Source organism: Pollicipes pollicipes, unplaced genomic scaffold (assembly GCF_011947565.3).
Source record: "Pollicipes pollicipes isolate AB1234 unplaced genomic scaffold, Ppol_2.1 Scaffold_4219;HRSCAF=4965_pilon_pilon_pilon, whole genome shotgun sequence".
Taxonomy (NCBI): Eukaryota; Metazoa; Arthropoda; class Thecostraca; order Pollicipedomorpha; family Pollicipedidae; genus Pollicipes; species Pollicipes pollicipes.
Window position 1 is genome coordinate 8,932,683 of NW_023596448.1, and position 13,996 is coordinate 8,946,678.

At 52.0% G+C, this 13,996-nt stretch overlaps 1 protein-coding gene across 1 annotated transcript; it reads left to right on the top strand.

Moving 5' to 3' along the window:
* The first annotated feature begins 500 nt into the window (after positions 1–500).
* Positions 501–13,907, top strand: LOC119095769 (uncharacterized). The gene is made up of 6 exons (XM_037218624.1): positions 501–544; positions 8,413–8,548; positions 9,181–9,306; positions 9,857–9,963; positions 10,565–10,738; positions 13,803–13,907. Exons 1-6 carry the CDS (start codon positions 503–505, stop codon positions 13,905–13,907), a joined length of 690 nt encoding a protein of 229 aa, XP_037074519.1. The 5' UTR covers positions 501–502.
* Positions 13,908–13,996: the final 89 nt, after the last annotated feature.

The following is a 13,996-nucleotide window of genomic DNA, read 5'->3' on the forward strand; positions in this document are numbered from 1 at the left end:
GCTACACCGCCATAGCAAAGTCATTCAGACGCTTCCAGCCCTAATCCAAGCCCGGCGAGCACACGGTATTCCCACAGTCAGAATCGGCCGCCAAGTGGCTGAGCGAGAAGGGGGCTGCCGTTTCAAACAGCCCCCAACATGTGACCTGAGGGGCGAGCCGTGGCCCGCATGAGTCATGTACGTCGTTCCAGCGGCGACTGTTGTCGGCGGCGACCGGGGGTCCCGAGGGGCGGCAGCGGCCGGGTCGGCGGCGGTGACCGGGGCCCGGGGCGTATCGGCCGCCCCGTCACCGGCGGGGACCCGCCATCGATCCTCGTTAACCGGCGCCGCCGGCGGACTCCGCTCAGGCCCCGCCGGCGGCATGCTCAGCCTCTACCGCTACTACAGCAGCAGGCGGCGCGTCGACGGCAGCTCCGACCCGTCCGACCCGCCGGCGCCGGAGCAGCAGCAGCGGCAGCAGCAGGCGCAGCAGTGGCACCAGGCCTGGCACCACGGCCACCAGATGGGGTCGGCCAGACGGGGCAGCAGCAGGCCCCTCGTCCGGGTAAGGTTTGTCGTGTATTTGGTGCTGTTTGGGGGATGGCTTGAGAGTTGTCGCTAGCGCAGCTTGTGGACGAAATGCTGACGCTATGATTACGTTTGGCGTTATTTGAAGCATCATGTTCGACTGATGCTTCAAATAATGATAATGGTGGAACGTCACGATACAAATACGCCGTGCCGAAGCTGCCTGAATGTGAATTATTGAGGCTAAGTTATGCGGTATAGCCGGCTTCGAAGTTGTGTATCGTTGGTACCTTACGCACGCGGAAGTGCTAAGATAAACATTTGAGTTCTGCTTTATTTCTTCCATCATATATTACAAGAAGGAATGCTACCTAAACACCAGACTGAAATAATCAAAGTAAGGGAATGAGTTTAGGAAGTTTCGAGACGTCTGTCACAAGGCTTGAACAGATTTGCGTTGGTTTTTTTTTCTTTCAGAGCGTTGGCAAAACTCCAGGATTAGAAGGAAAGCATTTAAAGGAAGTAATAGTCACTCTCTGTGCAGCTCCGTTGTTTACACCATATGCTTGCGGATGTCTTAATTAAGTGGTTGTTTAACTTTCTGTCATAACATGTGCCCTTTGATGCTTACATAATTCACGCAGCAGATGCTCGGGCAACGTAAACTTGTTTTTGAAGCAAAATTCGTAGAAGTGTTCTGAATGCTTTGGGCCGACCTACACGAAATCAACCGTGCCTGACTTTAAGTGAACATGACATGAACGATGGCTTGTGTGCGTTACATGCATGCAGGTTTTAAAAAATGGATGCCAGCGCCTCCCGAAATTCTGTGCTTTGTCCCCCTCACCAACATCATTGTGCTGACATGACACGTCTGGTCCGCACTGGGAAGTACGCAACGAAGCAACCATTCACGAGTGATCAATAGGGACTCCGTCAACAGAAGTAACTGCAGGCTATCGCACTGGGACGCTGTTTGCCCTCTGGCTCCCAGTGGCAATTTTCGATGTTTGGCTTCGTGCAAATAACTAGCGCCGACATGACCCATTGACATTCCACCCCGCATCTGGATTGATGTGTTCTGGAGCGTGAAATGCTCGCCACCGTAATCGGTAACCGCGTGCGGATGGCACGGGCCGTTTGCTGCACGTGCGTGCGATGGGTGTGTGTGTGTGTGCGTGTGTGTGTGTACCCCTGGCGATACAACTCCCGGCGTATGGCGGCGTCTCAGTCAGGTCAGGGGATTTGACCTCCCTGCATATGCAGGATAGAGTTTTGTGGCTTTTCACTGGGTTGGTGTCAGTCGAGTTGCGTTAGCATGCGCAGTCGTACCTGATACATTCACACACATAACCTGAAACTGCAGTTGAAACTGCGTCCTTTGAAACAGGCAGCGCTTAGCGAGCATTTCATCAGGAGCCAACGATCTTAAATAAGTCTGTTCAGGGCTGGTGCTTGGGTGGTCACATCGCGTATTTCAACAAGCAATCCTCCATCCTTATAAATCAGATATGTAGTTTTTTTTCAGCACCCGCTTGCTTTTATACTAAGTGTTCGGTAGTCAGGAACAGAGAGCCGCCGTTGTCTATGCTGTGACGCATCGCATGCGCTGGACTTCCGTACCTCAAAAGGCGGGCCCTAATCATTGGCTTAAGTAACCCCTTCGTCGTAAATCATTGATCAATGTAGCAAAAGTTACCTGAAATCGTTTTCGTGCCCACCGCGTCACTGTTAGGGCAGATGCGCCGTGTCAAAATTATCGCATTGGTCATATCCCCTTTTGTCCCAAAGCCGAAAATTGTGCGACAGATATTTAAGGACACGGTCAGTGCTTGACAGATTCATTTAATTGCCATCTGTCACCGGTTTGGAGACCACATCGCTTTCTTACAAAAAAGACATAATTGTCATCTTTTATTGGCGCTTTTTATTGCATGCCGTTTCACAAAGTCCAACACATGTATGTGCCAAAGGACCGTTACTTGGTCGATGCGAGGATACAAAAGCTTACATGAGGCGCAGACACATTAATAAATATAAACGTACACAAAGCACATTGAAAACTCGATGGTAAAAGCGTGTGGAAAATTGCAATCATTACAGGCGCATGATTCTGGTATCATTCAATCAGCCGTTGCAAGCTTCAGGCACTAAGATGTATTCCGCAACATATTCACATACGTGGCTCTTCTTCAAAGCACATCAAGTGAATAAAATACAGACATAAATGGCTTGGTCAGGCCATGCCAAGTCATACTCACAACATGGATTACTGGCCGAGCACAATGATATGACACATATACATGAATAAGATATATAGAATAAATATCATGACAGAAATTAACGAAATAAATAGAGCACCCATAACCGAGCACGGAACGGCGTTCGGTATAGATCTTACACAGATATATAAGGTCTTCTACAGATCTATAAGATCTATGTAAGACCTATAACATACTAAGATCAAATAACCGAGCACGGAACAGTGCGCTATCTATAAGATCTATAGAACGGAGCAGTAATCGGAGCTCGACCTGAGCTGCAGCACGCCGTTCCGTTGCTTCCTTCCTGTTTGAAATGTCATCTAGGGAGGAATGCTGCAGCGTAGCAGGTGAATCCTAACCCGTATGTGCGGCCTGCGCTAAAGCATCTTCTCCGGGGTCTGTCTTTTGTTCGGAGGCGTGGGGCAGCGCTCTCGGGTGTTGCATACAGCGGCGTATTTGCGACTCTGTCCGTTTCTACGATTGTTGCTGCGAGAGCCTCTGCTGCCTGGAAGTAATTACGTCGCGTTTTTAGATCGCTGTGTGCTGACGTACCAGCTAGCTTGCGTTTACCAGCTGAAGAGCATAAAGAACGTTGGGAATTTGGCATTATTTCAAACTTCCGTATGTGGCACGAGCACGAAGCTCATGTTCTTCCGCATCCGGTGCAACTGGTTTGCGCTGCAGGCACATGTCATCAACCGGCATGCGGTAACTCAGCATGGATGGCACCACGCGCTTTAGACACTTCAGCGTCGTTTTAAGTGGCCGTGTTGTTTGACGCGCTGCCATTGTTCAGCGCCCTCGATAAGCCTCACGCTTGTTTGTCGTGTTGCCAATATCAACTGATGATTAATTTACCGATGCGTCACAACGTCAAGGTTTTCACCTGCCGTATGACGCGATTGATCCACAATAACTGAGCAGAACGGACAGCATATTGATTAACTTCGCAGGAATGGCTGTTGATACAGGCTTGATACGAGCACCTGGGATCCACGGTATTCACATGCATTCCACCGTTCCATTGCCCTGCGTTCCACCCGTGCAAAGCTGCACTAATAGTGGTATCAAGGCGTCTGCCGTGTTGGCGGTACTTGATGGGTGCGTGAGCGGACAACGCCAGTGCCTTTGGTGCCTAAGTGCACAATATTGCTGCCACTGACACCAAGAAATAACTGAAATGACGAAACTAATGCAGGTACTAGCCTGCAATGGTCCTGGTGCTGGTGTGTCCTGCTGGACTTAGCTGGTGCTCGCATGTACATGCGTGAGCACGACTCCGTAGGGCTATGGGTGTGCTGATACTGGACGGGTACCAGGTTTGCATAATTTTCACACCAGATTCGATATTCGGTGCCTCACACCAGATTCGGTACAGACGGCTGTGTAAGTGACGTCAGCAGAGCGTAATTGGCTTTGTGCAATGTGGCAGCACTCTTAGTCGGAGGGCATGTGAGCTCCACCTATCTCTTGCCGTTACCCACTTCTTCTATGGTCTGCGTTCGAGTTGTGCGGGAAGCTTTTGTACCAGTTCAGCGCGTAAAGTTTGGCCTGCAGCCGTCCAGTAACAGGCAAAGAGCCCCCCCCCCCTGCCTTTCGGGACGTCATCGAAAGATTAGCTAAAATTGTCATGTCTGGCGAGTGCTTATTTTACGGATTCTAGAGTGCACAAATTACGATGTTTGCGTAGATGAATAAGTTATGACATCATTTGAGGCTTGCAGGCCAATACTTGCTTCAACATGCAATCTTTGTAGTTCCCTGCCCTGCTTTTGCTAGGTTTCAAGCGGCTGGTTGACTGGTTTGATTGCCTGGCGGTAAGGGTAAGTCACAACATACGAGGTAACATCCGATCATCATCAGAGGTCATGTGAGGTTATTCCACAGGCGCTGAACCAATGTGATTTGTTTCGCCCACTTGTGAGAAATAAATTGTAACAGCTGCTATATTCACACAAAAATGGCTGGTATGCAGCATACACATCCAAACAGCGGAAAAAATAGACGGATACGAAAGCCCGAGCTCGACTTAATCTGATCTTAAGAATTGCCCTTTTATCTGATGACGGCATAATGTTTAACAGTTCATGTCCGTGATATATACAGTTGTTCATGTAAATGATGCCAAAACTTGAACTGATTGGGCCAGGTAAGTTTTCGGTCTCCATATTAGCGAGCACGCTCGATGCCTTTGAAGTCCGTCTTTCTTGAGAGTTTAGTTAGCAGATTTTCGCTGATGCACCGCTTCGACTGTAATTTACACGTCTCACCGCTTGGAATTCGGCTGCCTCTGGGAATGTAAGGCAACGCCCATACTAAGTTCACATTGAAATGGCGCCGGACAGTCATGCATGCTCATATAACTTGCATGAGATCGATGGCAAGTGCCCTATTGTACAGGAAAAAAGACAACGGCCTTGTTTCTGAACTATGCTTTTTGCTGCGATCAATGTTTCCAAGCACATTAGTTTCCAGAAAGCACGACGTCCGTTTGAACGGCCCCTGAAGTTCTATGTTCCTTAAGCGTTTTAAGTTGTGAGGCTCTCTCGGTGTGCGGCCTCGCTCGTCATCAGATTCGCCAATGTATCGGTGTGCGGCCTTGCTTGTCATCAGATTCACCAACGTCTCAGCGCGCGGCCTCGCTCGTTATCAGATTCGCCAATGTCTCGGCGTGATTCGCCAATGTTTCGGTGTGTGGCCTCGCTCGTCATCAGATTCGCCAATGTTCCGGCGTGCGGCCTTGCTCGTCATCGGATTCGCCAATGTCTCGGTGTGATTCGCCAATGTCTCGGTGTGCAGCCTCGCTCGTCATCAGATTCGTCAATGTATCGGCTCCTCAGCACGTGATGTCATGTTACATCACCGATCGCTGCGGGTCAGCTGACGCTAGGCGACACTGCAGCGCCGGAAAATGTCAATCACAAGCTGGCCATTTGCCTGACCCACCGACATAACCATAGCGTCACCGCGTTATTATAACGTCACCGGCGATATAGTGATGTACTCCGCGTCTGCATGCTGGACCTCTTTCTGCCCCGCGGCTGCCGCAGGTCGGCGACCTGGCGCTGGTGTAAATCCGGCGGTGCCTATTAAAGGTCCGTCGTTCAGCACACACTAAACCTCATGTTTGAGACATGCGGCCTTGCGTTTGCTTGTGTCCTGTGTGTACCACAAGATGTTACAACATTAGTGATGCGACTCGATTCAGGTAACCTGGCAGGGGCGTAGTTTCCCAAAACTTGATCCGTGGGCTGAGTATTTAAAACATGCGAGACGTACCCGACACAAATATATCACCGAACGGGGTTTTCCACGAAGCACCCACGAATTTGGACAACCCTCATGGTAAAGTTGGGGGGGGGGGGCGGGCTGGTGTCCAAGTGTGGGGGGCTGACTGTATGCGTACTCAGTTCTCATGAAAGTAACTTGGAAACAGCATGCAAATGATTAATATCCTTCGCCCTGATTTGCTGTTTTTCATAATCCGGACCATAAGGAGGCAGGTGGACATTCCCCCCTCCCCCGCCGGTTATTTCTAAGAAAGAGCCTGGCAGAAAACGTCAGTGAGCTTATCTGAACGATGTGTGTCGATTTTCGTTGTTAGCTCAATAACTGACCGAATTATGTCAGGTTAAAGGTCAGTTGTCCTGAAAATCAAACCTTTTTCAGCTTTATATGTTCATGTTTATTAAACCTTACCCTGTGGTGACAAGAAATCTAAAATGGCGTGTTCGTTGTTTAATTTCAAGTACAATGGTGTGTAGTTGTACATGTCTTATCATATATTCAGGATGCAACGTTTCATTCATGTAAGAAGGTGTCGACCCGCCGTGCGCATCCACAGCATCGTCCGTTGTCGCCCGCTGCCCGCGCGATCGTCCGTTGTCGCCCGCTGCCGGCGCCATCGTCCGTTGTCGCCCGCTGCCCACGGCATCGTCCGTTGTCGCCCGCTGCCCGCGCCATCGTCCGTTGTCGCCAGCTGCCCGCGCCATCGTCCGTTGTCGTCCGCTGCCGGCCCCATCGTCCGTTGTCGCTCGCTGCCGGCGCCATCGTCCGTTGTCGCCCGCTGCCCACGGCATCGTCCGTTGTCGTCCGCTCCCCGCACCATCGTCCGTTGTCGCCAGTTGCCCGCGCCATCGTCCGTTGTCGCCCACTGCCTTTGCCATCGTCCGTTATCGCCCGCTGCCCGCGCCATCGTCCGTTGTCGCCCGCTCCCCGCGCCATCGTCCGTTGTCGCCCGCTGCCCGCGCCATCGTCCGTTGTCGCCCGCTGCCCGCGCCATCGTCCGTTGTCGCCCGCTGCCCGCGCCGGCCGTAGATCGCCGTGCAGTGTGCAACAGTCAGATGAACACAGGGGTTGTTATATGTGGAGCGATAACGAGGACACGGCCGGTGCTGGATGGCAAGAGGAGGCAGGAGCAGGGCGAACAAGAGCCGGGGTTCATACGGTTATTGGAGAAAGGCTGAACGCAACATCTCTTTTTGATATATTTTGATGAATTTCGTTTTGTCCATCCTCATTATGTACGACTTTCTTTGTTGTGCTATCCTCTTCTTCTCTGTCCTGTCATATGTCATCTTCAGTCCTGCCTGACTTACACTGTCTCCTGTTCTGCCCTGTCATCTCCTGCCCTGTGCTGTTATCTTCCCTTTCTCCTGTTCTACCTTATTCTTTCTTATCTTGCCCCGGTACTGACCTGTCTTGTCCTATCCCGCTGCCCCCTATTCTCCATCTTCTGTCTCCTGGCTGCCATGTCATGTCCAGTGATGGTGAAACGTCTGTGAAGATTGGGAGACGGAAAACATTATTTTGCCGTGTTCTTTATGCGTACCTTATTCCAATGATTTTGTTTTCCCCAATTTTGTCTGTAAAATGCCTTTTTCAAATCTTCCAATTCAGCATGTTTACTTTCAGGTCAAGTTGTCTCATCCGGATTCTGTTTCACCCCTCCAACACTGATTTGTATTTCTCAGAAACGGTCTCAGAAACGCGAATGCTGAATGGGGTCATGCCTCAGAAGCCCAAAAGTTGCTTCACTAATTTACGCCGTTTAACCAGCATGTCCTAGAACACCTGAAGGTCGTTTACCCCACGTAAGAACTTTTATCTCATCACGTCAACTAACATTGTTTAATTGCGACTTCCTGCTTCTTTGTTGTCCAATTTCATCTGCTGATTTGTCGACAGCACATACTTCGTCCCTGATGCTACCTCTCCGCGCAATGTGTCTTATTTAGGTGCGCCAATTTTGTGTTTTCAGCAGTAGTTGCCTTGGTCTACAGTAAGACAGCTTCCCTAATTTGGTAGCCTTGCAACACATTTTTGCCGGGAGTGGTGTCTCTTTTTTTGTCTGTAGGAATGCTGACGCTCGCTGTAGAGCCGAAAAGGCACCTACTGGCATCTGGCCGTCTGCCTAACCCACTGACGTAATCATGACGTCATCGCAGGTCAACTGGCGCGAGGCGGCGTTGCAGCGTCGGAAGATGGCCGACTGGCAGCTGACCAGCTACCAAACCCACTGACGTAATTATGACGTCATCGCAGGTCAACTTGCGCCAGGCGACGCTGCAGCGTCGGAAGGTGGCCGACTGGCAGCTGACCAGCTACCAAACCCACTGACGTAATCATGACGTCATCGCAGGTCAACTGGCGCGAGGCGGCACTGCAGCGTCGGAAGGTGGCCGACTGGCAGCTGATCGTCTGTGTCGTCACCACCGGCCTGGTGATCATGGTGTCGGGCCTCACCATGTTCCTCGGCGCATGGTTCATACTCGGCAGTAAGTCCAACACGCGAAATCAAAAGAGAGCTGAGGAATAGAAAGGACTGCTCCGCTCTCGCGGCCTGTTCATAAAATAAAGCTGAGGAACAACAAGGCCTGCTCCGCTGTCGGGGCCTGTTCATAACGGGAAGCTGAGGAACAGCAAGGGCTGCTCCGCTCTCGGGGCCCGTTCATAAATGGATGAGCAGTGCCCAAACACCGCACAAAAAGAGTGTTCACATTACAGTTGTCTTTTTTGCATGGATAATGTTCCCCTGGGCAATACGCATTATTTTCGCGCGATGCTGTGTCTTTTTTTCTACGCACTAAGCGGCATTGCTAGGTTTCTTGTCGAACTAAGGAACTTCTGAATGTCACTTTTTGAGATGCTCTGCATAACACCATTCAACCCCGTGGTGTGGGACTTGACGTCACCGGCGTCACCCCAGTCATTTCTACCCACTTAAGCTCGACGTCACGGAGAAAGCTGACTATCAGGGGCTCTAACGTTTGCTTAACATATACGGCTTACGAAAAGCAGGTGACAAAGCAACGTTCCTAGCACGACTGCGGCCGCTGCTTGTGTTTCGACTTAGTCGCGTCGCTGAGGCGGTAGCTGGCGTGCCTGTTAATCCGCCCGTCCGTGCCAGAGGAGGACCCGTTCATACTGATCGGGCCCGTGGTCTGCGGCTGCGGCCTCATGGTCCTGCTCATGAGCGTCGAGACCTGCGTACGCCGTCACAAAGTCGTCCAGCTGGCCGACGAGCTCAGCTCCGGTGGGTGTATCGCGGCTCACTGTGACTTTAGGTCGGGTCGTGGTTGGTCGCAGTATAGGGGTCGCAGCTCAGGTCGCTAGAGCTCTGGTCATCCAGACCGGGTCACGCAGTGACCTGGGCTTAGGTCAGTGTAGGCTATTGGTGAGCAGCATGTCAGTGCGTGGCCTCGGGTGACGTCAGTTAGGGACGTCACATGCTGATGAGGACACGCATGAAAAGACTATGAAGGCGCAATTAAAAGTGAAGCCATCGAGAGTCCTTGAAACTTTTTGTTCAGCTATGCATAAATATTCGCTTTAATCTGCGTTGCTTTGCAGATACTGCTAAAACACACGAATACCGGGATGAGGTATAAGCGCTTGCGTTGTGTTTCCATCAAGTCAGCCTGTTAACGCCGTGTGTCATTGCCTTTGTCTGCCTTTCTAAAGCTAAGGCTTCTCCAAATGGTGCACGAATGGGCCACAGAGCGCGCATGGTGGGAGTAGGTGCTTTTGTAAACACCAAACGTTCCACGCGTGTCGCTCTGTCAAAGCACGCAGCTGTTTTCCAGACGAGGAAGACGGACACTACATCGACGAGAGTCTCATCCCGTACGCGTTCGGCCATTTTGTGGAGCAGCCGGCGCCGGAGACGCAGGACGCGTCTTCAGGCGAACAGGTGGGTCGGGGTGAGGTGGCGGCTCTTGAAGAGCCCCCAGACGAGTTAGACCGACCTTGACCTCATGGGGCGACGGAACTATGCGGTGATGACCGGGTTGTGGCTGTAGGAACACTGCTGCCACGAGGCGTTTGTCGTTTGCCGGCGTAACGTATATATAATTAATGCGTTCTTTTATGTTGGCGGTTGTCAAGGCCGTCCTGCCCAGGCGAGTGATAGCTCAGTAAGTTTTTTGCAGTTCCTTCTACCTGAGTTTCACTAGCCGTGCGGCATGAAAAGGCTTTGCTCAAAGTAAATCGAATATGTCTATTCGACAACGAACGTACATGCCTTTATTTCCGTTTTTATCCTGACGTAGCATGTATACTTGATTGTTTTTGCATGTTTCATTTATATCAAGTGTTTTCAGTGACTGATCAAGCTCGTCCTTACTTTTTCTTTCATGATTGGTGATGTTATGTTGATTTATCTGATTGTGTTCAATAACATTGCAACCCCATTTCTATCCAGGGCTTGCTCGTTCCCGCGCTTACTGCAGCTCAACTCCCAACGCCAGGGTCGTCATGCTGAAGTCCGACACCGCTTTGGTTCCATGTTCCAGCCGGTTGGTGAGCTGCGTCTGGAGACTCCTCTGCGTGCCCGTCGGGCGTGCCCGCCGGCGGCCGGCGCAGCCGACTGCCTCCATCTGAGCAGCCTCTCCTCACACAACAGCGAGGAGCCGGTCCAGGTCCGGCCGGTGACCTCGATCGCCGGCGGCGGCGCCGGGGCGGGTCAGGTCAGGCGGGTGTTCAGCCTGACCGGTGGCGAGCCGGCGCCGGCTCAGATGCCTGCGGCCGGGCCCGGTGGCCGGGGCTTGCCCGTGGGGCCGGCACAGCGCCGCTGGGCCCGGCGGCCGGGGCCGTCCGCGGGGCTGCCACAGCGCCGCCAGGGGAGACGTCATGTTGACCTCGGAGAAGCGCTGGCGGAGAGCGCGACGACCCGGCTGGCCGGCTCAGAGCTAGTGGCGGCCACCGTGCCAGCACCGAGGTCAAGAGCAGCATCAGTGATATGGCTCGTCCACCACGACTGGTGCCGGTGGTGTATGCCGCTGCGGACAAGCTGCGAGAATGGTGGCCGGGGCACAGAACCACCTGCCTCATCGGCGCCGGTGGCCAGCGAGAAGAGACGCCCTCGACAATAACGTCTGAGGTGCCCTCTGTCGCGGCTGGCGATGTGGGAGACCACCACCGCATGGTCAGCTGTGTAGCGGTCTCAGCGCTGTGCTGGCCTTCTGTTTGACAACGCATCCGTCCGCTTATGTCGTGCGCTACCGAGGAGGTCATGTGTACTTCAGAGCTGCCCAGGCTTGGGGCCTCTTGTGCCGCTTGAGTCGCACACTTTCGACCTCATTTCGTGTGGCTGTGTAAACTGAGTCATTTTACTACCCTCTGAGTGGTGCTAAAAACGAGCACTAGAAACTTGCTGAGCACCAAGGTTTACTGGAAGCTTTGTCTTCTCCACACGGCGTTTGTTTTGCTATACAAACTCTCGGCTGGCGCGCCGCTTCAGTAAATGTCTTCACGGCCGCCGCAGATTGGATTTACTGTTACTGCGGAAGCGCACGTGGATGTGTTTATGGCAACCACTCACGTCCACAGTCACGATTGTGTCACGGCACATGTTTCTTGAAACATTTCATGAATCGCAGCCACTAATGTCCCACAGCTTGTGGTGTGACATCGCCTTCAATTTGTCGTGGCACCTAATAAAATGCCTAAAACATATTATAATGAATAAAGTGTAAGTACAACAAGATGACATTTCCGATCACCCCTGATATTAAGTGACATAAGTTTAGTCTGAACAGGCGTACTGTACTATGGCACAATCCCGGATGTCAAGCTCGGTGGTCTGGGAGGGGGTCTGGGGGTCAAGCTCGGTGGTCTGGGAGGGGGGTCTGGGAGTCAAGCTCGGGGCTCTGGTACCAGGGCTCTGATGGACACGCGAGCCGTCATATGATCGCTCTGCCCTATCTGTTTTAAGGCGCGTGCTTCAAGCGGTGACCGCCATCCTGCCATTAGGGCTCCCCCAATAAAAAAAAATACCTGTACTTTACATCCTGTGTAATAACATCTTCTAAAAAGAGCCGGGCTCGTTCGTCATTAATGATTGGATGTTATTCCTAGAATGTGGCTGCTAAGCGTGCTGTAGATGCATGCGTTTGTGATATGGATCATCCGGTATCGTATCTCACCATACAGTACGTGTGGTGTCACCCGCATCCACCTCGTGCGGAACACCTCACTGCCGCGCAAGAGTGCAAAGTGACAGAAGCAAACATCAATACACATTTCACACAATCAGTCAGCTGACCTGGCTTCGTTGGTATCAGCTGATTTTAAGAGCTCGTCGCGTTCCACGCAACGTGTACTGTACAGCTAGCGGTGGGGACAGAACTCTTCCGAACACATCAGCGCGGCGATACAACCCAGGGTTACAGAAACAATTGAAACAATGTTGGTATTCGCATGGGTATATCTTTTTAAGATATTGCATATTATGTATGATACACGCAACAAGATACTGTTTTGCGGGCTACTACCATGCGGGACAGCTCTCCCGAGATCATTCCAGTACTGCCGTTCAGGTCGGCACCAGGTCAATGGCTGGCCAATTAAAAAACCGCATGAACCGCATGAATTGCATGCGAATGTGATTGACTCTTGAGTCGTACTCGTGCCAGGCTTAAACATGCCCTAGTCGCTGTACAGATTAAAACACGTCCATGGATGGTGTCTGATGATGTAAAGATGTTCGTGTGAAAGACGTCCGCCGTGAAAGATGTCCACCGTGAAAGATGTCCACCGTGAAAGATATCCGCCATGGAAAATGTCCGCGGTTCAGTTCGAGCGCGGGCAGACGTTGGATGCTTGGTGTAGGGACTAGAGCTGCCACTTTTTGAGTTTTGAAATATCCGCACCCACCCGCAACCATTTTGATCCTTTTTTGAAAACCCGCACCCGCCCGCGAAGAGAATTTCCCAGAAGCCTCCCATGAGCCCGCCAACCTTATGTTCCATGTCAGGCACACGTACGCAACCTTGTAACATTATCAACACCAAAACAAGAAGCTGTAAGAAGCTTACGAGCACACCCACCCATTCAGTCACGTTTTTGTCGCGAAGAACATCAAGAGACCCCACTTTTCATTCTAGGTGCGCATACTTCACCTCATCACAACATACGTATCACCGCAAGCATCTATCAATGTAAAAACAGTTATTGTTTTACGCATTTTTGTGTACACTAACTTTGGGGAAGTTGCTGCATTTTGTACATTTTAAGATCTGGAGCAATGGCATATTTTGAAAAGACCGCTGAAGAACCAATACGTGCAATCTCCAGGCATGCAGCCCTCTTTCTCCAAGAACTGAGACTTAATTTACATAAGCCGGGGTTACTATGATGACTTTGAAGTCAGTATACACCTGCAGGCATATCTCTTGCAAACAAAATTTGGCCATCCATGGCCCAGAGGTATAAGGTATTTAAAGCCAGCCAAATTGACAATTTCACAGAGAAACATTGGCACTCACACTGAAAATGATTAGTCTCACACACAAACGCATGCCATAGCATCAACGGAGCGATGAGTTTGCTCTGTTTCGTTCCGGGACGGCCGGGAGATATCGGCCGGCGACCAGTGGTGACCGCTTGTGGACGCCGTCGCTCCGGGACGGCCGGGAGATGTCGGCGGCCAGTGGTGACCGCAGGTGGACGCCGTCGCTCCGGGACGGCCGGGAGATGTCGGCGGCCAGTGATGACCGCATGTAGACGCCGTCGCTCCGGGACGGCCGGGAGATGTCGGCGGCCAGTGATGACCGCATGTACGACGCGTCGCTGGCGGCCGGGAGGGCGGCCAAGGACGCCGTCGCTCCACGCCGGGATGTCGGCGGCCAGTGGTGACCGCATGTAGACGCCGTCGCTCCGGGACGGCCGGAGATGTCGGCGCACCATGCGGTGACGCACGGTGGACGCCGTTCGCTGCGGGCCGG